This window comes from Leucoraja erinacea, chromosome 37 (assembly GCF_028641065.1).
Source record: "Leucoraja erinacea ecotype New England chromosome 37, Leri_hhj_1, whole genome shotgun sequence".
NCBI lineage: Eukaryota > Metazoa > Chordata > Chondrichthyes > Rajiformes > Rajidae > Leucoraja > Leucoraja erinaceus.
Genome location: NC_073413.1, coordinates 11,890,409 through 11,915,709, shown reverse-complemented (window position 1 = coordinate 11,915,709; position 25,301 = coordinate 11,890,409). Strand labels below are relative to the sequence as shown.

The 25,301-nt window shown below is 48.4% G+C and overlaps 1 protein-coding gene across 1 annotated transcript; it reads left to right on the top strand.

Moving 5' to 3' along the window:
- The first annotated feature begins 9,442 nt into the window (after positions 1 to 9,442).
- On the top strand, positions 9,443 to 25,040 carry LOC129713979 (E3 SUMO-protein ligase ZBED1-like). The gene is given in 7 exon segments (XM_055663419.1): positions 9,443 to 9,575; positions 13,275 to 13,333; positions 14,470 to 14,732; positions 17,465 to 17,529; positions 19,768 to 19,925; positions 22,076 to 23,161; positions 23,164 to 25,040. Coding segments are annotated over 7 exon segments (2,547 nt in total). The 5' UTR covers positions 9,443 to 9,570; the 3' UTR covers positions 24,075 to 25,040.
- The last annotated feature ends 261 nt before the right edge of the window (positions 25,041 to 25,301 follow it).

The following is a 25,301-nucleotide window of genomic DNA, read 5'->3' as shown; positions in this document are numbered from 1 at the left end:
CACCAGTCATTGAAGGTAGGCATGCAGGTGCAGCAGGCAGTAAAGAAAGCGAATGGTATGTTGGCTTTCATAGCAAGAGGATTTGAGTATAGGAGCAGGGAGGTTCTACTGCAGTTGTACAGAGTCTTGGTGAGACCACACCTGGAGTATTGTGTGCAGTTTTGGTCTCCAAATCTGAGGAACGACATTAGTACCATAGAGGGAGTACAGAGAAGTTTCACCAGACTGGTTCCTGGGATTTCAGGACTTTCATATGAAGAAAGTCTGGATAGACTTGGTTTATACTCTCTAGAATTTAGGAGATTGAGGGGGGGATCTTATAGAAACTTACAAAATTCTTAAGGGGTTGGACAGGCTAGATGCAGGAAGATTGCTCCCGATGTTAGGGAAGTCCAGGACAAGGGGTCACAGCTTAAGGATAAGGGGGAAATCCTTTAAAACCGAGATGAGGAGAACTTTTTTCACACAGAGAGTGGTGAATCTCTGGAACTCTCTGCCACAGAGGGTAGTTGAGGCCAGTTCATTGGCTATATTTAAGAGGGAGTTAGATGTGGCCCTTGTGGCCAAGGGGATCAGAGGGTATGGAGAGAAGGCAGGTACGGGATACTGAGTTGGATGATCAGCCATGATCATATTGAATGGCGGTGCAGGCTCGTAGGGCCGAATGGCCTACTCCTGCACCTAATTTCTATGTTTCTATGTTGATGAGGAAGTGGTGCTAGAGATGTGAAAATATCTTGTCTTAAACAGAATTAGTGTCATTGCTTTGAACAGGAGCTGTTAATGCAGCTGGAGTAATGTGGGCATCTTACGTATGCAGAGGCCTTTGAAGCTGCCCACGGCTGTCATCATGTGGCAGCCTGAACAAACAACTCCAGTAATACCAGCGGCCTTGCGCTAAGAATCTCCCTCCCCTAAATCCTGCCAACAAATGCCAGGGATGCGTGGAATTGGAGAATGATGTTTGATGTTAACACTGGCAGGCTCTCGAACGTCATGGCCTGATAGTTAAGTTGTGATTGGACTGGGGTTGGCTCCAACCTTCAGGCATCTGACGAGGGATCACTTCCCCGTCAAGGATCTGCCCAATTATCAAAAGGATATGAGGCATTGAACCAAGTTGTTTTACACAGAGGGTGGTGGGTGCCTGGAACGCGTTGCTGGGAAAGCAGATATGATGGTGGCATTTATCAGGCGCTTAGACAGATCCATTAACAGTCTAGCCATGGAAGGATTTGGACCATGTACAGGGAGAGGGGATCAATTAAAATTGGCATCACGGTTGATACGACATTATGGGCTGTAGTTTGTGTGGATGTGGAAGTTCCCTGGATTTTTGGGATTGGTCCGGGAACATGAAGCTTCATCACCTTCTCGATAAGATAGAAACATAGAAATTAGGTGCAGGAGTAGGCCATTCGGCCCTTCGAGCCTGCACCGCCATTCAATATGATCATGGCTGATCATCCCTTCAGTATCCCGTACCTGCCTTCTTCCATACCCCCTGATCCCCTTAGCCACAAGGGCCACATCTAACTCCCTCTTAAATATAGCCAATGAACTGGCCTCAACTACCCTCTGTGGCAGAGAGTTCCAGAGATTCACCACTCACTCTCTGTGTGAAAAAAGTTCTTCTCATCTCGGTTTTAAAGGATTTCCCCCTTATCCTTAAGCTGTGACCCCTTGTCCTGGATTTCCCCAACATCGGGAACAATCTTCCTGCATCTAGCCTGTCCAACCCCTTAAGAATTTTGTAAGTTTCTATAAGATCCCCTCTCAAAATTCTAGAGAGTATAAACCAAGTCTATCCAGTCTTTCTTCATAAGACAGTCCTGACATCCCAGGAATCAGTCTAGTGAACCGTCTCTGCACTCCCTCTATGGCAATAATGTCCTTCCTCAGATTTGGAGACCAAAACTGTACGCAGTACTCCAGGTGTGGTCTCACCAAGACCCTGTACAACTGCAGTAGAACCTCCCTGCTCCTAGACTCAAATCCTTTTGCAATAAACTAAGATGCTGCTGCAGTTAGTTTAGTTCAGCTTATTAATGTCATGTGTACAGGGGAAAGCTTTTCGTTGCCTGCTACCCGGTCAAAGATACGTTTTTTCAGTCCGAATAAGAAAGGTCCTGACCTGAAACGTCACCCATCCCTTCACTCCAGAGATGCTGCCTGTCCTGCTGAGTTAACACCAGCACTTTGTGTCTCTCTCAAAGAAAAGGCTGTATGTGATTACAATCAGGCCGTCCAAGATAAATGGAACAACATTTAGTGCAAGATAAAAGATAATTCAAAGGCCTCCAATGAGGTAGATAGGACCACTCTCTACTTGGTGAGAGGACGGTTCAGTTGCCTGATAACAGCTGGGATGAAACTGTCCCTGAATCTGGAGGTGTGTGTGTGTGTGTGTGTTTTCACACTTCTGTACCTCTTGCCTGATGGGAGAGGAGAGAAGAGGGAGTGGCCGGGGTGGGACTGGTCCTTGGTGATGCTGCCGGCCTTGCCGAGGCAGCGTGAGGTGTAGATGGAATCAATGGGAGGGAGGTTGGTTTGTGTGATAAACCTGTGTCCACTCGTTGTATATTTAAGAGGGAGTTAGATGTGGCCCTTGTGGCTAAAGGGATCAGGGGGTATGGAGAGAAGGCTACTGAGTTGGATGATCAGCCATGATCATATTGAATGGCGGTGCAGGCTCGAAGGGCCGAATGGCCTACTCCTGCACCTAATTTCTATGTTTCTATGTAAAGCTGCCCACACAAAGGCATCCCGCTGGGAATCTCTCATTAAAAATGGCCCTCGGTGTGAGACTCTTGTTAAAAGGTGAGAATATCTTGTTAAAGTTGCTGCTGGTTGAGGCTGTCTTGTTAGAAGCAACTCTGATAGTAAACCCCCCCATGAAGAGGGATAGGGAGCGCAAATTGAAACGGTTTTAAAATTTGCACGGCCAGGAAGCTATTGAAAAGTAAATGGAACCAAACTATAGTTGTAGAAGCGAGCACCATTAGTTAAGTACATTGTTTTGTTTTGTTTATTATTGTCACATGTGGCGAGATACACTGAATATTTATAATAATAATGACATAGAATATAGGTGAAAGAGGAGGCCATTCGGCCCTTCGAGCCAGCACCGCTTTTCCACATTGAATAAGTTTATTGGCCAAGTATTCACATACAAGGAATTTGCCTTGGTGCTCCGCCCGCAAGTGACAACATGCCGCACAGTGACAGTTAGGAGTGACACATAAAACATTGATGATAAACATGATCGATTAAACCTTTTAAAAATAAAATATATATATTTTTTTTAATATCCCTTCATTTTTTGAGCTTTAAGAAAGAGAAGTAAGGAAAGTGAGAAAGAGTGGTGATCAGGGGCGGATTAGCCATTAAGCAGACTAAGCATGTGCTTAGGGCACCAGGGCCAAAGGGGGCACCACAAAGTTGGGAAAGGGGTGAAAAGAAAAAAAACCAAATGAAGATTTGTAAAAAAAAAAAATTGATAAAACTAGTGCAAATTATAATAATAATAATAATAATAATAATTTTTATTTATAGAGCAGTTTAAAAACAAACATAGCTGCAACAAAGTTGCAGGACATGAAGAGGACATGACTTCAGAATTAAGGGACAGAAGTTTAGGGGTAATATGAGGGGGAACTTCTTTACTCAGAGAGTGGTAGCGGTGTGGAATGAGCTTCCAGTGGAAGTGGTGGAGGCAGGTTCATTGGTATCATTTAAAAATAAATTGGATAGGCATATGGATGAGAAGGGAATGGAGGGTTATGGTATGAGTGCAGGCAGGTGGGACTAAGGGGAAAAAAAAAAGTTGTTCGGCATGGACTTGTAGGGCCGAGATGGCCTGTTTCCGTGCTGTAATTGTTATATGGTTATATGGTTATAAAGTGCTGTACATCACTAATCATTGACAAAAAAGTTAATACACAACAAAAATAACAATCAAAAGAAATAGTAGGAAAAGACATATTGATCATAATGTTCTGTTTCTTGATCATGCTGCACCCTAGGGATATCTTCCCAGCTGTACCACAAGGTCAACAACTAAAATGGACTGGGTCAGTGTGGAAAGGAGGGGGGCATCCAAGATTGGTCAGTGCTCAGGGCATCAGTGAGCCTTAATCCGCCCCTGGTGGTGATAGTGCAGGAAAGTGTTGGGAAATGAAAGCCCATTAGAGAGAGATTTAGAGAAGAAAGTTAAGAAATAGACCCTAGAGCAGTGGTTCCCAACGTGACGCATACGCCCCACAGGGGGGCAATTTGATTTTTAAGGGGGGCAATCGCGACTGAGGAGGTCTGGGTCCAAATTTTCGATTTTTATTTTTTTGGATTTTCCATCAGGTAAACATATGTAGTTTTTAAGAGGGAACTGCAGATGCTCGAGAATCGAAGGTTACACAAAAAAGCTTCGAGAAACTCAGATGCTGCTGCACCATCTGAGGAGCTCCAGCAATTTTGTGCAACTTTCGAGCCGAAACCCTTCTTCAGACATATGTAAACATATGTAGTTTATGTTTCAGATGTTATTTTGAGTAAATAAATTTTTTTGGGTAAAAAAAGGTCTTTATTGTGTAGTTATTACATAATCACCGCGCCATCGCTCTTCATGCACGTCGCACGAGGTCATGGGAGAACCTTATTTATTGAATTGGATTTAGAAATACGATTCAAAGAGCTTTTGCTAAGTTACACTTATAATATCTATTTCCTCCGTTTTCTCTCAAAGGAAAGCAAGGGGGGGGGGGGGGCATCAGGATTTTAGAGGTGATTAGGTGGGGCATGGCCAAAAAAAGGTTGGGAACCACTGCCCTAGAGAAAGAAAGAAAGAAAGAAAGAAACACAATCGCTCTATTATAAAACAAACTACGCAACAAGGGATTTACCAACCATATTTTTCATCCCCCGTTCATCGACTAAACCTGAGAAGTAAATGAAATACCAGAGCAAAAAGTGTAGGAAGAAACCCACAGATGCTGGTTTATACTGAAGGTAGACATTAAACGCTGGAGTAACTCAACGGGACAGGCAGCATCCCCCTAAAAAAAGAACAGGTGATGTTTCGGATGGAGATCCTCCTTCAGAGACAAAGGTGAGTAGTGTTTATTAGTTGGTTCTGCGGTCGAGGAACAAACGGAGGGTTTTAAGTCCCTCCTGGTGGGGGATGGAGGTGTAGAATGACTGGACATCCATAGTGAAGATGAGGGAATGGGGGCCTGGAAAACAGAAGCCATGGAGTAGATGAAAAGCCCCACCCTCACATCAGTCTGAAGAAGGGTCTCGACCCGAAACGTCGCCTATTTCCTTCGCTCCATAGATGCTGCCTCACCCGCTGAGTTTCTCCAGCATTTGTGTCTGCCCGAATCTGGAGGTGTGTGTGTTTTAGAAACATAGAAATTAGGTGCAGGAGTAGAGGCCATTCGGCCCTTCGAGCCTGCACCGTCATTCAATATGATCATGGCTGATCATCTAACTCAGATCATCAGTATCCCGTACCTGCCTTCTCTCCATACCCTCTGATCCCCTTAGCCACAAGGGCCACATCTAACTCCCTCTTAAATATAGCCAATGAACTGTCCTCAACTACCCTCTGTGGCAGAGAATTCCAGAGATTCACCACTCTCTGTGTGAAAAAAGTTCTTCTCATCTCAGTTTTAAAGGATTTCCCCCTTATCCTTAAGCTGTGACCCCTTGTCCTGGACTTCCCTAACATCGGGAGCAATCTTCCTGCATCTAGCCTGTCCAACCCCTTAAGAATTTTGTAAGTTTCTATAAGATCCCCTCTCAATCTTCTAAATTCTAGAGAGTATAAACCAAGTTTTCAAACCTGGTGGGAGAGGGGAGGAGAGGGAGTGACCAAGGTCGTCCTTGATTATGTTGGTGGTCTTGCTGAGGCAGTGTGGAGTCAATGGAAGGTCTGGGTCGGCGAGAGAGAGTCGGGCGGTGTGACTTTGTGACCTCCCGGTTCCTTTCCCTCCTCCCTCCCTGGAACCAGCCAGGGCGATGAGCAACCTTCTTGGCCTCTGCCCCGAGTGGCTTTCACAACATTCACCACGGGAGTGGGAGTTCAGTACACACACTGGGAGGGAAAGCAGGAATTAAGGTGTTGACAGCAGTGTGTAGCTGGCGGACCCATCCGTGATGAGGCGTATAATTACCGTCAACGTTTTTGTTTACCGGCCCTGCTCTCGGGCGATGGTGCGGACAAGGTTGTTCTCTTGTGGTTGCAAGGACAAAGCATCACAACAAAGTGAGTGCAGCGGGAGATATAAGGTTCTCTTTGTTCTCGTTGTCTGTTCGACCAGCTTCATCTGTCACAGAGTGGAGACCAAAAAACATTGCTTCGCTGCAAATAATGTTCTACAAATTCCCTCAGATTCAGCGCATGAAACACTGCTTGATGCGTCAGCCACTGGCTTGTTGTTTAACCACATGGTGACTTTTGTACAAGGTGGCAACTTCTTCGGAGTCTCAGAGGGCTCATCTTCTTCTTGCGTGTGGCATGCACAGCCTAAAGTTGTTGGACAACTTGTTCTATTTGATCTTACTTGATTGTGCACGCCAGATTGATTGCATTCGTCGAAACAGGGCGGATCTGTAGGTACAGGAGCCTGAAGACTGCAACGACCAGGTTCAGGAATAGCTACTTCCCCACGGCCATCAGGCTATTAAACCTGGCTCGGACAAAACTCTGAACATTAATAACCCATTATCTGTTATTTGCAGTTGATCAGTTTATTTATTCATGTGTTTTGTAGTCAATGCCTACTTTGTTCTGTTGTGCTGAAGCAAAGCAAGAATTTCATTGTCCCATCAGGGACACGTGACAATAAACTCTCTTGAACTTGAACTTGACACGTGAAGGTTGCAATCTCCCGCCCCCTCAGAGGTCTGAAGAAGGGTTCCAACCCAAATCGTCACCTATTCCTTTTCTCCGGAGATGCTGCCTGACTCGCTAAGTTACTCTAGGGTTTTGTGTTTATCAGTATTGGTACAAAAATGTACCAATAAGTACTGTGCAAAAATAAGACATTCTCCGTACATATATTGGTGAGGTAGGTAGGCGTCTTTTTTTCCTCCTGAGATAAATAAAATTCTATCGAGCTGTGTCATTTTTCATTCATAGGTAGGATTGGAGATCCATGGTTAGACACAAAGAGTAACTCAGAGTGCTGGAGTAACTCAGAGCAGCAGCATCTGTGGAGAACATGGATAGGTGACGTTTCACAGAGTGCTGGAGTAACTCAGAGGGCCAGGCAGCATCTCTGGAGAAAAGTAATAGGCGACGTTTCGAGTCAAGACCCTTCTTCAGATCCATGGTTTGGGGTTAGATCAAGTTGTACTCTGGTGGAGCAAGTACTAGACTGGGGATAGACACAAAATGCCGGAGTAACTCAGAGGGACAGGCAGCATCTCTGGAGAGAATAGGCTGTGGGCTGAGGAGATTTTCCGTTCAGGTTCACGACCCAACCCACGGAACTACCTGAATTTTAATGATAATGTATATTTAATAAAGTATATTTCTGATTAATGATGCTCCAGGTATCAATGAAATGGGGTTTGAAAAATCTGAAAAACTACAACACTGCCTTGAGGCAAAGATCCTTTAATCAATTATTTTACCAGCCGAGAAGGTTTTCAAAAATATTCATTTTGGTCTAACATTAATTCCTCTTTTTTCATTTCCTTTTGAGTGATTTAGAAATGTATCACGATGGAAACCAATGCTGACTTTAGCATTGACCCTGGAACATAGAGCTGTTTTATAGAAACATAGAAATTAGGTGCAGGAGTAGGCCATTCGGCCCTTCGAGCCTGCACCATTCGCCATTCAATATGATCATGGCTGATCATCCAACTCAGTATCCCATCCCTGCCTTCTCTCCATACCCCCTGATCCCCTTAGCCACAAGGGCCACATCTAACTCCCTCTTAAATATAGCCAATGAACTGGCCTCAACTACCCTCTGTGGCAGAGAGTTCCAGAGATTCATCACTCTCTGTGTGAAAAACGTTCTTCTCATCTCAGTTTTAAAGGATTTCCCCCTTATCCTTAAGCTGTGACCCCTTGTCCTGGACTTCCCCAACATCGGGAACAATCTTCCTGCATCTAGCTTGTCCAACCCCTTAAGAATTTTGTAAGTTTCTATAAGATCCCCTCTCAATCTTCTAAATTCTAGAGAGTATAAACCAAGTCTATCCAGTCTTTCTTCATAAGACAGTCCTGACACCCCAGGAATCAGTCTGGTGAACCTTCTCTGTACTCACTCTATGGCAATAATGTCCTTCCTCAGATTAGGAGACCAAAACTGTACGCAATACTCCAGGTGTGGTCTCACCAAGACCCTGTACAACTGCAGTAGAACCTCCCTGCTCCTAGACTCAAATCCTTTTGCTATGAATTTTAACGGACCTCTATACAAAGGATATCAGTTACAGCATCCTGGGGTGGGGGTGTGTCCCCCTGGGGTGAGGTGTGGCACCCTTGGGTGGGATGTGTTCCCCTGGGGTGGGGTGTGTTCCCCTGGGGTGGGGTGTGTTCCCCCTGGGGTGGGGCGTGTCCCCCTGGGGGTGGGGTGTGGCATTCTTGGGTGGGGTGTGGCACCCTTGGGTGGGGTGTAGCCCCCTTGGGTGGGGTGTGGCACCCTGGGGTGGGGTGTGTGTGTTCCCCCTGGGTAGGGTGTGGCACCCTTGAGGTGGGATGTGTCCCCCTGGGGGTGGGGTGTGACACCCTGGGGTGGGGTGTGGCACCCTGGGGTGGGGATGTGTTCCCCTGGGGGTGAGGTGTGTCACCCTGGGGTGGGATATGTTCCCCTGGGGTGGGGTGTGACACCCTGTGGGGGGTGGGGTGTGGCCCCCTGGGGTGGGGGGTGCGGCACCCTGTTCCCCCTGGGGTGGGGTGTGGCACCCTGGGGTGGGGTGTGTCCCCCTGGGGGTGAGTGCAAGAGCATCTTCTTCATGTGAACATCGGATTAAAAAACGTGTGTGTGTGTGGGAGAGGTTGTTGGTGACTAACACCTTTGGGCGGGGGTGGGGTGTGGGGGGGTACAGAGCACCCTTGTTTGCTGCTCCAATTGTGATGGGCCCTTTAATTTGCTCAACCCTCCGATGCCACTTCCGGCGCCTAATCGATTATTCTCTCGATTATTTGACCGGTTTATTCAAAACGCCGCTCGCTGCAGCCAATGGGGGGGCGGGGTGGGTGGGGCGGGGCGGGGCGTCAGCGCGCTGCTGCCATTGGCGGAGACGGCTGTAGATCACCCGGGGGGGGCGGGACCTTCAGGGGCGGCTCCGGTTGGTCGGATCCCCCGTCAATCACCCGGCCCTGAGGGGGCGGGACCATCATTGGCGACTCCGGTTGGTCAAATCCCCCGTCAATCATCCGGCCTCGACCAATGAGGCGCCGGAGCCCGGGGGGGAGGGGGCGGGACTAGTATCGATGAGGAGAAAAATAAACGATTTCTGTGACGGGGGGGGGGGGATAATTTCACAAAATAAATAATTAAATTCCAGTTAAATGTCAGCCCGGCCGCCCGGGATCCTCCCTCCCTCGGATTTATGAGGTAAAATAGCGGCCGATACCAATTTGTAATTCGATTATAATCGCGATTACTCTGTAATAATCGGCCCGTGGGCCCCTGGGCGTGTCGCGGGGTGGGTGGGGGGATTAGAAATAAAGCGATTAATCGACACTGGTTGGGTCTGGCTGGTTCGTGTGGAGGCACAGGGGGGGGGGGGGGGGGGGCGGTTTCCTCGTCGATTAGTCGCGATTGTTTTTGCCGACTGCAGGGTCGGGACATATCGGGGCGGAAGAGTCGGCGTGGGATTGTGAATCGCGGGGTTTAGGTGGGTTTACCCCCCCCCCTCCCCCCCCCCGCCGCCTCGATTAGTGGGGAATAATCGAAATAATCGATTGGGTGGGGGAGGGGGAGATGGGGGGGGGGGGGTGGGGAAAGGAGAGGGAGATGGGGGGGGGGGGAGGGGAGATGGGGGGAGTGGGGGAGTGATGGTGAGGGGGGGGAGTGAGGGGGGGGGGGGGGGAGAGGGGGGGGGGGGGGAGAGGGGGGGGGGGGGAGGGGGGGGAGGGGGGGGGGGGGGGGGGGGGGGGGGGGGGGGGGGGGGGGGGGGGGGGGGGAGAGGGGGGGGGGGGTGGGGGGGCGTGGGGGGGGGGGGAGATGGGGGGGGGAAATGGGGGGGGGGGGGGAGTGATGGGGGGAGAGTTGGGGGGAAGGGGAGAGGGGGGAGAGAGGGGGAAGATGGGGGGGAAGAAAGTGGGAGAGAGGGGGAGGGGGAAGAGGGAGACTGATGGGGGGGAGAGGGGGAATGATGGGGGGAAGAGATGGGATGGGGGGGGGGAGATGGGGTGAGTGGGGGAGTGATGGGGAGAGGGGGGAGATGGGGGAGGGGAGAGAGGGAGAGGGGGAGAGGAGAGGTGGGGGTTAGATGGGGGGGGGTGATGGGGGGGGGGGGCAACAAGGCAGAGACTCGATTATGAAGGTATTGCGTTTGAGGCCAGAAGGTGTGAAATCTACCAATAAAACGCAACATTGAGCATGTCATTTTCAATTAGGTTGAAGTTGAGCCCAAATTTAGTCGGAATTCAATCACTTGGCTGGTTTATGGTGCCAGTCATGGTTTCATTAAATGTGCTGTGAGTGCGATTTGAACTTCTGCCACCTGCCAACCCCTTCACACCTGTCTCACACCTTCTGTGTAGGAAGGAACTACAAATAGAACCAAAGTGCTGGAGTAACTCAGCGGGACAGGCAGCATCTCTGACCCTTCTTCGGACTGAGAGTCGGGGGGGGGGGGAGAGGGAGAGGGAGACGAGTGATATAGACGGTGATGTGGAGAGATATAGAAGAAACTAGACCAGGTGCGGACCCGTTGGACCCGCCACCCATGGCAATATTCCACCTCTCACCCATCGCCCCCAACTGCCCGGGTGCGGCTGAGGGTCTCTCGTTGTGACACCAGAGATTCCCATTGTGACACGAGTCATGGCAACCTTCCATGGCAATATTCCACCTCTCACACATCGCCCCCAACTGCGCGGGTGCGGCTGAGGGTCTCTCGTTGTGACACCAGAGATTCCCATTGTGACACGAGTCATGGCAACCTTCCATCAACTTCGCCTCTCCCATCCCTCTTCCTACCCCTACCCTCCTCCATTCCCCCTCATCCCCCAGCACTCCCTCCCATAGAAACATAGAAATTAGGTGCAGGAGTAGAGGCCATTCGGCCCTTCGAGTCTGCACCGCCATTCAATATGATCATGGCTGATCATCCAACTCAGTATCCCGTACCTGCCTTCTCTCCATACCCCCTGATCCCCTTAGCCACAAGGGCCACATCTAACTCCCTCTTAAATATAGCCAATGAACTGTGGCCTCAACTACCCTCTGTGGCAGAGAGTTCCAGAGATTCACCACTCTCTGTGTGAAAAAATGTTCTTCTCATCTCGGTTTTAAAGGATTTCCCCCTTACCCTTAAGCTGTGACCCCTTGTCCTGGACTTCCCCAACATTGGGAGCAATCTTCCTGCATCTAGCCTGTCCAACCCCTTAAGAATTTTGTAAGTTTCTATAAGATCCCCTCTCAATCTCCTAAATTCTAGAGAGTATAAACCAAGTCTATCCAGTCTTTCTTCATAAGACCGTCCTGACATCCCAGGAATCAGTCTGGTGAACCTTCTCTGTACTCCCTCTATGGCAATAATGTCCTTCCTCAGATTTGGAGACCAAAACTGTACGCAATACTCCAGGTGTGGTCTCACCAAGACCCTGTACAACTGCAGTAGAACCTCCCTGCTCCTATACTCAAATCCTTTTGCAATGAAAGCTAACATACCATTCGCTTTCTTTACTGCCTGCTGCACCTGCATGCCTACCTTCAATGACCGGTGTACCATGACACCCAGGTCTCGCTGCATTTCCCCCTTTCCCAATCGGCCACCATTTAGATAATAGTCTGCTTTCCCGTTTTTGCCACCAAAATGGATAACCTCACATTTATCCACATTATACTGCATCTGCCAAACATTTGCCCACTCACCCAGCCCATCCAAGTCACCTTGCAGTCTCCTAGCATCCTCTTCACCCTCCCCCTCCTCTTCACCCTCCCTCTTCTTTCCCCTCTCCTCCTCCCCTCCCCCACTCCCTCCCTCACCTCTACCTCCCTCTCCTTTCCCCTACCCTCAGTCACTCCCTCCCTCCATAACCCCTCTCCCTGCTCCCCACTCCTCACCTCTCCCCCATCCCACTCCCTCCCTCTCCTTACAACAACATAACAAATCTCTCATTGCACTGGGTACTCTGTCATTTGGTAACATTTTAACAGGCAGGTTTTAAAGTGAAAAGCTTATTTTTTAAAGTTTAAAATATGAATAAATTGTAAAATAAAACATCAATCTGAATGGAACGCTGCTGTGTTATTAAAACAGATTTTTTTAAATGTAAGTTAGATCCCATTGTGATGTCTTGATGGGGTGGAACATGGCTGATGGGCAGTTTATGTAAATGAGATCCCGTTGTGACATCATAGCTGGTAACTGTCAGTGCAAGTTTAAGTGATTTCTGTCAAACTGGATTTTGTAAAGTTTAAAATGTGAATAACTTTTAAAATATACCATCAATCTGAACGAAACTTGATACACCACACACCAGGACAATGGTGAGTAAGGTGGGTCAAAAATTGTAGGGCTATCGTGTGCCGTTTTGGAGTAATTTCAGGATCACATGGGCACAGACAGAATCACAGAAATAGAACCAAACAAGATGAGAATTTTAGTAAGAGATAGATAGATAGATAGATAGATAGATAGATAGATAGATAGATAGATAGATAGATAGATGAATAAAATATATTTCAAAAGAGTAATAATGATAAAGGATAACATGCCATTGGTAGCAGTGGGCTCGGTGAAAACGAGTTACAGACAATTAGACCTATTTGAGACAACTTTGAAACTAGTCCAATGACTTGGGAGGGGAGAGATGGAGAGAGAGGGAATGCAAGGGTTACTAGAAGTGAGAAAAATCAATATTCATACCACTGGTGTATAAGCTGCCCAAGTGAAATATGAGGTGGTGTTCCTTCAATTTGTGTTTAGCCTCACCCTGACAGTGGAGGAGACCCAGGACAGAAAGGTCCTGTGTGGGAATGGGAAGGGGAATTAAAGTGTTTGGCAACCGGGGGGTTGGTTTGCGTGATGGTCTGGTTTGTGTCCACACCTCTGCAATTGTTTGTGTTTCTGTGTTTCAGCTGGCGGGAGATGCAGGTGGGTGACAAGGCTTGCGCTCAGCTCGAGGATGAGCTGCTCTGTAAGTATGTGCAACACTTGCTTCATATTCCGGGGCAACGACAGTAATCACTCAGCTGGTCAGGCAGCATCTGTGGCGAGAGATACAGAGTTAACATTGGAAAGAGAGGAAAGCAAGTTATTTTTGAGTTTCAGAGAAGGTGGGTGGAGGGATTGACAAGATAAAGGGAATATCTTTGGGCGGCACAGTGGTACAGTGGGTAGAGCTGCTGCCTCACAGCACCAAAGACTCAGGTTCCATCCTGACTGTCTGTGTATAGTTTGCCTGTGACTGTGAGAATCTCCTTTGGGTGCTTTAATTTCTTCCCACATCCCAAATTGCAGGTCTATAAGTTAAATGGCAAGCTTATCAGTTACATATATATATATATATATATATATATATATGCGTGTGTGTGTGTATATATGTGTGCGTGTATATATATATGCGTGTATGTATATATATGTGTGCGTGTGTGTATATATGTGTGTTTGTGTGTATGTAGATGTATGTATTTAGTATATGTATTTATATATATACATGCATACATATATATATATATATACATGCACACACATACATATATATACATATACACACATATATCACACACACAATATATACACACACGCACACACATATATATATACTAAATACACACACACACATACATATATACACACACACATACACACACACACATATATATATACACACACACACACATATATATATATATACACACACACACATATATATATATATATATACACACACACACACACACACATATATATAGTGTGTTTATGTATTATATATAGATATAAACAAAAAATAATAGTGCAAAGTCAAAAACAAGTCTATCTAGTTCGGAGCTTATTTGGAGGTTGTAGTGTTTAATAGCCTGATGGCTGCAGGGAAAGAGCTGCTCCTGAACTTGGATGATACAGTTTTCATGCTCCTGTACCTCCTTCCCATTTGCCGGAGTGTGGCCAGACTGGTGTGGATCTCTGATGATGCTGGCTGCCTGTTTCAGCTAATAGATTTTTCTGTAAATATTTGAATTAGTAGTTCTCTACTCCATGTAATGTGAGCCTCTAATGGGGCATCCACACACGGCATTCACCACTTTCTGCAATCTCCTTCGTCTGTTGCAGTCTGTGAAGAATGCCGGCTCTACTTCCGGGACTCGTGCCCACACCACGGAGCGCCCACGTTCGTGCCGGACAGGATGGTCCTGGTGTGCGAGCCGTCCCGAGCCCTGCGTACACTGCCCGAGGGGCTGGCGGTCAAGGAGCGGCCGCAGGGCGGTCTCGGCGTCTGGTGCACGGTCACTGTTGTCCCGCGCGGCTGCATTTTCGGCCCGTTCGATGGAGACGTCCTGACAGACAGGAATGACTGCACGGTGTATTCCTGGGCGGTAAGGACATCTTTACCATATAACCATATAACATATAACAATTACAGCACGGAAACAGGCCATCTCGACCCTTCTAGTCCGTGCCGAACACATAATCTCCCTTAGTCCCATATACCTGCGCTCAGACCATAACCCTCCATTCCCTTCCCATCCATATGCCTATCCAATTTATTTTTAAATGATAAAATGCATTTCGTTGTCTCTGTACTGTACACTGACAATGACAATTAAAATTGAATCTGAATCTGAAAAACGAACCTGCCTCCACCACCTTCACTGGAAGCTCATTCCACACAGCTACCACACTCTGACTAAAGAAGTTCCCCCTCATGTTACCCCTAAACTTCAGTCCCTTAATTCTGAAGTCATGTCCCCTTGTTTGAATCTTCCCTACTCTCAGTGGGAAAAGCTTTTCCACGTCAACTCTGTCTATCCCTCTCATCATTTTAAAAACCTCTATCAAGTCCCCCCTTAACCTTCTGCGCTCCAGAGAATAAAGACCTAACTTGTTCAACCTTTCTCTGTAACTTAGTTGCTGAAACCCAGGCAACATTCTAGTAAATCTCCTCTGTACTCTCTCTATTTTGTTGACATCCTTCCTATAATTAGGCGACCAAAATTGTACACCATACTCCAGAATTGGCCTCACCAATGCCTTGTACAATTTTAACATTATATCCCAACTTCTACCTCCCGAACTCTTGCCTGATGAACCTGACACTGGGCCACAGTCCCATGTCTCAAGAGTCAAGATTGTTTAAGTGTTCAGTGCCATCCCTGAGTATATTCCGGTCAATGCCAATTGCTAAAAAAAACTTGACAGTGGACAATGTCGGAAGGAACAGCAGATGCTGGTTTAAACCGAAGATGGACACAAAAAGCAGGAGTAACTCAGCGGGACAGGCAGCATCTCTGGAGAGAAGGAATGGGTGACGTTTCGGGTCGAGACCCTTCTGCAGTCTGAAGAAACGTCACCCATTCCTTCTCTCCAGAGATGCTGCCTGTCCCGCTGAGTTACTCCAGCTTTTTGTGTCTCTCTTTGGCAGTGCATAGGGCAATTGTCATAGGTACCAGCGGTGGAACAACGCTGTAGCTTCACGGGCCAGTAAATGCAAAAACAAACATAAATATACAGTGATCAATAATGCAATAAATTGCACTAGGTAATCATAATAGTACTAAACCAGATTCTGTAGTACATCCACCACTGGTTTTTTGGTGTTTAAGAAGGAACTGCAAATGCTGAAAAATCGAAGGTAGACAAAAATGCTGGAGAAACTCAGCGGGTGCAGCAGCATCTATGGAGCGAAGGAAATAGGCAACATTTGCTCCATGCAAAGAGTTGAACAATCTCCACTATAGGAAATAGGCAACGTTTCGGGCCGAAACCTTTCTGGGTTTCGGCCCGAAACGTTGCCTATTTCCTTCGCTCCATAGATGCTGCTGCACCCGCTGAGTTTCTCCAGCACTTTTGTCTACCACTGATTTTCTGGCAACAGGTGGGCTGGATCCAACTTCAATCTGGACAAATTGGCGAATTGACAGTCAGAGCTGACTTCTGATGCCGACTTGCGGGCTTGTATCTCGGCCCCACCAATATCGCTGTAATATCGGTGGTGGACTGGTCCAACCAAAGACACAGTCCATAGAAGATAGACTGGGTTATACTCTCTAGAATTTAGAAGATTGAGAGGGGATCTTATAGAACCTTACAAAATTCTTAAGGGGTTGGACAGGCTAGATGCAGGAAGATTGTTCCCGATGTTGGGGAAGTCCAGGACAAGGGGTCACAGCTTAAGGATAAGGGGGAAATCCTTTAAAACCGAGATGAGAAGAACTTTTTCACACAGAGAGTGGTGAATCTCTGGAACTCTCTGCCTCTCAGAGGGTGAGTTGAGGGCCAGTTCATTGGCTATATTATAAGAGGGAACTGTTAGATGTGGCCCTTGTGGCAGAGGGATCAGAGGGTATGGAGAGAAGGCAGTTACGGGATACTGAGTTGGATGATCAGCCATGATCATATTGAATGGCGGTGCAGGCTCGAAGGGCCGAATGGCCTACTCCGGCACCTAATTTCTATGTTTCTATGTTTCTATCACAGTTGCTGGGATTAGTGTTGTGCAGTGTTCAAGAGCCTGATGGTTGTTGGGAAGAAGCTGTTCTTGAACCTGGAGGTCACTGTTCTCAGGCTCCTGTACCTTCTTCCCCATGGTAGCAACGAGATGAGAGCATGGCCTGAGAGTAGGAGAGGTGTGGGTCTCTGATGATAGTAGCATAGACATAGAAAATAGGTGCAGGAGTAGAGGCCATTCGGCCCTTCGAGCCTGCACTGCCATTCAATATGATCATGGCTGATCATCCAACTCAGTATCCCATCCCTGCCTTCTCTCCATACCCCCTGATCCCTTTAGCCACAAGGGCCACATCTAACTCCCTCTTAAATATAGCCAATGAACTGTGCCTCAACTACCCTCTGTGGCAGAGAGTTCCAGAGATTCATCACTCTCTGTGTGAATTTTCTTTTCTCATCTCGGTCCTAAAATACTTCCCCCTTATCCTTAAACTGTGTGACCCCTTGTTCTGGACTTCCCCAACATCGGGAGCAATCTTCCTGCATCTAGCCTGTCCAACCCCTTAAGAATTTTGTAAGTTTCTAGTAAGTTACCTGCCAACTCCAACCTTGTGAAAAGAGAATCGGAAATAGTTCCACCTGCAATCTTCTTCTCTTTCAGTTACGAGAAAATGGATCCTATTATTACATGGACGCTTCCGACGAGACAAAAGCAAACTGGATGAGGTATGGTGAGGGAAGATGGATTGGATGACACACAGTTAGTCTGCAGCTTCAAGCTATCTGCTTACATTCAATACAATATTTTGGTTCTGTACTACTACCTGCCAGTTTGTCAATGCCAAGTGTCGGACATCACTTGCCTGAAGTCCCCCTTGTGTCATCAATCCAACTCAGCCAAGGTGGACATTTCAGTCTGAGTTCTGAACTGCAGCCATTCATTTATACACAATTCACTGATCATTTATTTCCTGCTAAAAACTTCTGAGCGGCTCTAATGTTTGGGCACCCACACAGAGACTGATGGAACGATTTAAAGTTACAATCGAAGATAGACACAAAGTGCTGGAGTAACTCAGCCAGACAGGCAGCATCTCCGGAGAGAAGGAATGGGTTTCTTCAGACTGAAGAAGGGTCTCGACCTGAAACGTCACCCATTCCTTCCCTCCAGAGATGCTGCCTGTCCCTCTGAGTTACTCCAGCATTTTGTGTCTATCTTCGATTTAAACCAGCATCTGCAGTTCTTTCCGACATATTTTAAGGTTACAGTTGTGGTGAGGCGGCGTTTGAGGTATGGTGTTCAGTTCTGATCACCCTGCTATTGGAAGGATATTGTTAAGCTGGAAAGCTTGCAGAGAAGATTTACGAGGATTTTACCGGGACTCGGAGGCCTGGGATATATGGAGAGGTTAGACAGGCTTGGACTTTATTCCCTGCTGCACAAGAGGCTGAGAGATCTTATAGAGGTGTATAAAAACCTCTAAATTGCCCCCAGCGTGCAGGGAGTGGATGAGAAAATGGCATAACATTAGAACTAGTGTGCATGGTGATTGAAGGTGGGCATGGACTCGGTGGGCCGAAGGATTTGTTTCCATGCTGTATCTTCTAATCAATTAAAAAAAAAACAGTTTTAAGCTTTATAATGGAAACAAAAATGAAAATGCTGGAAAGACTCAGCAGGTCAGGCAAGGTTTGTGGAGAGAGAAATTGTTTGTGTTCCAGGTCTGGGATTTTTTTGCCTCTGTGTCTGTGCAATGGTTAGGGTGTGGGCCACATATAAAAGACTGAGCCAGAAATTGTCTTTGAATTGGCAATCCTGGGTACACTTATGTAGGGTTGGCATGAAGTTTGACATCTCATGCAGAATAGTTTGCAAAAGCACAATGCAGATCCCTAAATTACCCTCTCCACTCGTCGATAATTAATTACTGTCCTTAACCCTTTGCTCCCTAAAACCGTTCCATTAATTGCCGTACTTGAGTCAGCTATTTCACCATAAATTCACCTGCTCACATCTAGGTTGTCAAAGCAGTCCTAAGGTCAGTGCGACTTAGAATTTGCAGCATTGCTTCCCCACTCCTAATTAGTTGTGTGTCTGTGTGTTGCTGAGGATTTGAGGGGATTAGCTGCAGGGAGAGGTTAGACATGCCATGTCTATGTTCCTTGGACGGCAGGAGGCTGAGGTTTCTTATAGAGAAACAAGGAACTGCAGATGCTGAAGAGATGAAATGCTGGCAGGAAAAAGGGGGGTTAAAAGGGACATGGGGACTTCGGGTGATGCATGTATGGAGTAGGAGAAGGAACAGAGTGATTGGGGGGGGGAAATGTGTGAGCATTTGCATGAGGGGGGCAGAGGAAAAAGATTTAGGTATATTATCTGTAAAAGGGTCCCGACCCGAAACGTCACCTATCCATGTTCTCCACAGATGCTGCTTGACCCGCTGAGTTACTCCAGCACTCTGTGAAACGTCACCTATCCATGTTCTCCACAGATGCTGCCTGACCCGCTGAGTTACTCCAGCACTCTGTGAAACGTCACCTATCCATGTTCTCCACAGATGCTGCCTGACCCGCTGAGTTACTCCAGCACTCTGTGGAAAAGGAAATATCCATGTTCTCCACAAATCCTGCCTGGAAATAGGCAACGCTTTGAGTTAAACCCAGCACTCTGTGAAACGTCACCTATATCCATGTTCCCCACAGATGCTGCCTGACCCGCTGAGTTACTCCAGCACTCTGTGTCTTTTTTGGAACGCATGATCCTTGCTCCTACACTGAGCCTCAGCTCTCTCTGCCACTTGCATTGATGGTGTAAATACAAGGCTGCCATCACACACAACTGGTTGAAGTGAATGGGGGAGGAGAAAAAAAGGAAGTCAACTCGTGTTGGCCATTGAGCTGGAGCTGTGTGGAGCGGAGGAACACAAACTAATGTGCCCTCAAGTCCCTGTCTTTGCCTCACAGATACGTGGCCTGTGCTTCTAGTGAAGAGGAACATAATATGACGGTGTTCCAGTATCGTGGCAAAATCTACTACCGTACCTGCCAGACCATCGCCGCTGGCAATGAGCTCCTGGTGTGGATCGGGGAGGAATACGCCAGGACCTTGGGGCTGAAGTTGGGTAGGTCGTAAACATTCAATCGCTCACTGGTACGTTACTGTCATAGAAACATAGAAATTAGGTGCAGGTGTAGAGGCCATTCAGCCCTTCGAGCCTGCACCGCCATTCAATATGATCATGGCTGATCATCCAACTCAGTATCCCGTACCTGCCTTCTCTCCATACCCTCTGATCCCTTTATCCACAAGGGCCACATCTAACTCCCTCTTAAATATCATGTGTGCCTACGTACAGCGAAGGTCTGTTCTATTGCATACTGCTCAGTTGCAATTCTATTGTAGATTCGGTATAATCATACTGAGTGTAAGAGTGTAAAACAGTAGACCCCACTGAGTCCGTACACAAGAGGCGTCATGTGTTAGTTGCCTCCTTAGAACCCATAGAGGGAGTGCAGAGACGGTTCACCAGACTGATTCCTGGGATGTCAGGACTGTCTTATGAAGAAAGACTGGATAGACTTGGTTTATACTCTCTAGAATTTAGGAGATTGAGAGGGGGATCTTATAGAAACTTACAAAATTCTTAAGGGGTTGGACAGGCTAGGTGCAGGAAGATTGTTCCCGATGTTGGGGAAGTCCAGGACAAGGGGTCACAGCTTAAGGATAAGGGGGAAATCCTTTAAAACCGAGATGAGAAGAACTTTTTTCACACAGAGAGTGGTGAATCTCTGGAACTCTCTGCAACAGAGGGTAGTTGAGGCCACACAGTTCATTGGCTATATTTAAGAGGGAGTTAGATGTGGCCCTTGTGGCTAAAGGGATCAGGGGGTATGGAGAGAAGGCAGGTACGGGATACTGAGTTGGATGATCAGCCATGATCATATTGAATGGCGAATGGTGCAGGCTCGAAGGGCCGAATGGCCTCTACTCCTGCACCTAATTTCTATGTTTCTAACCCAGTCCGCAGAAGATCACCGTTGCTGGGGTTAGTGTTGTGCAGTGTTCAAGAACCTGATGGTTGTTGGGAAGGAGCTGTTGGCTCATTTCCCAGGCACCACCTGTACCTTCGTCCCGATGGTATCAGCGAGATGAGAGCATGGCCAGGGTGATGTGGGTCTTTGATGATATTGGCCGCCATTTTGAGGCAGCGCCTCCCTTGATGTTGGGGGAGTCAGTGCTCATGATGGACCGGGCATCCACCGCTCTCTGTGATCTCCTTCAAAGTTCAACGTTCAAGTTGCCGAACCAGACTCTAATGCAACAAGTGTACTCTCTACTCTACACCTGGTGTTCAGCTGTACAACTAGAGAGGAATCCTGAACTACCATCTACCTCACTGGAGACCCTCGGACAATCTTGCACTAAATGTTATGCATCTTATTCCCTTTATCGTGTACACTGTGGACGGCTCGATTGTAATCATGTATTGTCTTTCCGCTGACTGGTTAGCACGCAACAAAAGCTTTTCACTGTACCTCGTTACACCTGACAGTAAATTAAACTCAAGTTGGCAAAATTGGTGAGTGAGTCACACTGTGTGTTAACCTCTTCTGTAGAGTGTAGAGATACAGCATAGAAACAGGCCCTTCGGCCCACCATGTCCGTGCTGACCCTCGATCACCTGTTCGCACCTGTTCTATGTTAATCGCACTTTCTCATCCACTCCCTACACACTAGGGGCAATATACAGAGGGACAGTTAACTTACAAACCTGCATGTCTTTGGGATGTGGGAGGAAACCCACGCTGTCACAGGGAGACTCCGTACAGACAGCACCTGAGGCTGGGATTGAACCTGGGGCTCTGAGGCTGTGAGGCGGCAACTCTATTGGCTCTACTACTGTGCTGACCCGTGAATCTGTAATGCTATTAAAGGTGTGTTTGGGATCGGAATTAACTGCAGACAAATGGAGAGGCCAGTGAATCCGATTAATGAATCCGATATTATGTGAAAGAATATGTGTGTTATGATTGTGTTTATAATTTGTTTGGTTGTTTTGTTGTTTGTCTTTTGCACAAAAGTCCGCGAGCATTGCCACTTTCATTTCACTGCACATCTCGTATGTGTATGTGACAAATAAACTTGACTTGACTTGACGTATGTGTATGTGACAAATAAACTAGACTTGACTTGACTTGACTTGACTTGAATAAAACATTCTTGGATCTATGATGGTTGGGGGAAAGCTGAAACTCTTTCTCTTTTTATTAGGTGAACATTTTAAGTATGAGTTTGGAGAGAAAGAGCTGCTTATGAAGTTGTTTCAGGACCTCCAAACCAAGGTCCCCAAAGAGATGTCAAGCCACAAGAAAGCCCAAGGGCAGCGTAACTGCAGGGACTTTGTGGCCTCCATCATCCAAACCCACGAGTGCAGCCTGAGGCGAGAGGTCCCTGGCGTTCTGCGGGAGGGCACACGGAACAACCTGGTCAGCCTGGGCCGAGCGCAGAGCCGTTACTGGACCTTCTTCGGTTTCCAGGGAGACGCCTTGGGCCGCATCTTGGACAAGACCAAGATCATCTGCAAGCTGTGCGGGGTGAGGTTGTCGTACAGTGGCAACACCACCAACTTGAGGCAGCACCTGATCTACAAGCACAGGCAAGAGTACAACCAGCTGGTGGGAGTGACTCCCTCAACACAGAAGGAGACCCAGGACCACCCGGCCCGGACCTCCATGGTGATGACTACCCCTGTCGGGAGAACCACCAGGGCCATCTCAGATTTCATTGTGACCGACCTCCTGCCGCTGAGGACCATCGAGGGGGAGGGTTTTGTCCAGATGATGAGCGTGTTGGAGCCCACCTACAAGATCCCCACCGTGACCTTCTTTGCCCAGACAGTGCTACGGGACATGTACGCCCAGGCCAAGCTGAGGGTGATGGACTCCATGAAGTCGCAGAGGCACTGTACGGTCAGCATTGACCTGTGGAAGCACGAGCAGTCTCGCTCCTATGTCACGGTCAGCGCCCACCAGGTGGACAGCGCCTTTGACCTGAGGAACTACGTGTTGTCCACCCGCGCGGTGGGCGAGGAAGGCGCGGCGGAGAAGGTCCGGGCGGCGCTGCTGGACGTGGCCAATGAGTGGAGCATCGGGGAGCGCACCTGGCTCTCCGTCATGGCCAGCAACGTGGAGGTCAAGATGGCAGTCACCAAACTGGGCTGGAAGACCCTGCCGTGTATCGGGCACGCTCTGCAGAACTGCGTGGACTCGGCGCTACAGCAACCACCCATCCTGCGCACTCTGGCCCGCTGCAAGAGGCTGATGGAGAACGTGTCCTCCGTCCCGGCTCTGAGCGACAAGTGGGCTCCAGCGAGGTCCTCCACAAGTTCCAGTCCAAGATGTTTCCTGCGGGCAGCGTGAAGTGGTTCAGCACATACGATCTGCTGCAGAACCTTCAGGACCATCGTTCGTTCCTGGATGGTGTGAGTCAGGAGCTCCAGGGTCTGAGAGACGAGGACTGGCAGGTGGTCCAGGAGATCACGGGCATCCTGAAGCCCCTGGCCATCGCCACGTCCACCTTGACCAAGGAACGTTTCTCCAGCCTGTCGCTGGTGAAGCCGGTGGTGACCAGCCTGATCTACAAGCACCTGGCCACCAACGAGGGCGACTCGGAACTGGCCCACGACGTCAAGCAGGCCATCCGCACCGACCTTGACCAGTGGTACGCTGACCGCGAGGTCAACCGCGTGCTCAACCTGGCCTGCGCTCTGGACCCGCGCTTCCGCGGCCTGGACTTCCTCAGCCAGGTAGAGAAGGTGGAGACCTTCCATGCCCTGAGGCAGGAGACCGCCCAGCTGGCCAGACTCCAGCCGCAACCGGGCGACCCCGAGATGTCCAGCTACGGCCCCGAGCCGGCCAAGAGGCCCCGGCCGGACTCTGGCATCGAGTTCCTGCTGGGCGACCTGTGCAACGTGAGGAGCGCCTCGGTCAACTCGGTCAACCAGCAAGCGGAGCAGGAGATCAGCGGCTTCCAGACCAGCGAAGTGGCCGCACTCTGCCAGGACCCCCTGCAGTGGTGGAAGGCCCACCACACCCAGTACCCGCTCCTCGCCACTGCTGCACGCAAGCTGCTGGCGGTGCCAGCCACCGCCGTGCCCGGCACTTGGATCTTCACCCAAGCTGGTCAGGACGTCTACGGCAAGCGCTCAGACCTGGCACCGGAACATGTGGACATGCTGGTGTTTATGCACGGAAACCACACGTCAACTTAATCCACAGGCAGAGGTGCGGAGAGAGAGAGGGAGAGAGGGAGAGAGAGGCCTCGCATTCCACGCTTCCTCTCCAGGCGATGGGTGGTGTACATTGACCGGGTGGGCTGAGACCACGTGTTGGATGTCCCGGTGATGCCGAGACAACACCGGTCCAGCCCAGGGGCTGGCTTGCTGCATGTCCGTTGCCGCTGCAGTGGCACCCGACCTGCATCCAATCAATGCATCCCGCCAGCATGCATTGGTCCCACCAAGTACTGCATGCCGTTCTGCATTTGGGAACTAAACCAAAATGTCACATACGTGACCAGGTGTCATCACATTAAAAAAATTTCTTGCAAGAGATGAACCCTATTCATTGCTATTTTCCTACCGACGGAACTGTAATGCATGTCTGCTAAAGATACGAACATTCTAGCGGTTTTTAAAATTCACAGAGTTTGTAAGGTAAGTTATGAAAGAAATTCTTCCGCGTCAGGTCACACACGTGGCCAGTCACATTTGACCTCTGGCCCGAAACAAACATTGTCAGCATAACAGCAACATTTCATTTGCTAAACTTCGGAAAAAAATATGAATCATACCTTCAATGCTTTCAGAATGAGGAGGGTTTTATTACACAGTTTTTCCATATTTTTGGTCACGCACGTGACTAGGACTGGGCCATTTCCCCATGCACGTCCATCCCACATCTCCTCAACCAGCCCAGCTCACAGAGACAGGAGGCAGGCCCTTTGGCCCATCACGTCTGCACTGACCCCAACCACCTGTTTATACCAACCCAATGTTATCGTACAATCCCCACCCCATGGGAAAGCACACCAGCTTTTCCTAAGATGGACAAAAGTGCCAGAGTAACTCAGCGGGTCAGGCAGCATCTGTGCAGAACATGGATAGGTGACGTTTAACAGAGTGCTGGAGTAACTCAGCGGGTCAGGCAGCATCTGTGGAGAACATGGATAGGTGACGTTTCACAGAGTGCTGGAGTAACTCAGCGGGTCAGGCAGCATCTGTGGAGAGAAGGAATTGGTAACGTTTCAGGTCGAAACCCTTCTTCAGACTGATGTGGAGATGGACGTCAGTCTGAAGAAGGGTCTCGACATCAGTCTGAAGAAGGGTCGTCAGGTAGGCATTGTGGCATTTACACTAGCAACCCAGCCACTTCTCTGCCGGAGATGAGAACAAAAATGGACACAGAGTGCTGGAGTAACTCAGCGGGTCAGGCAGCAT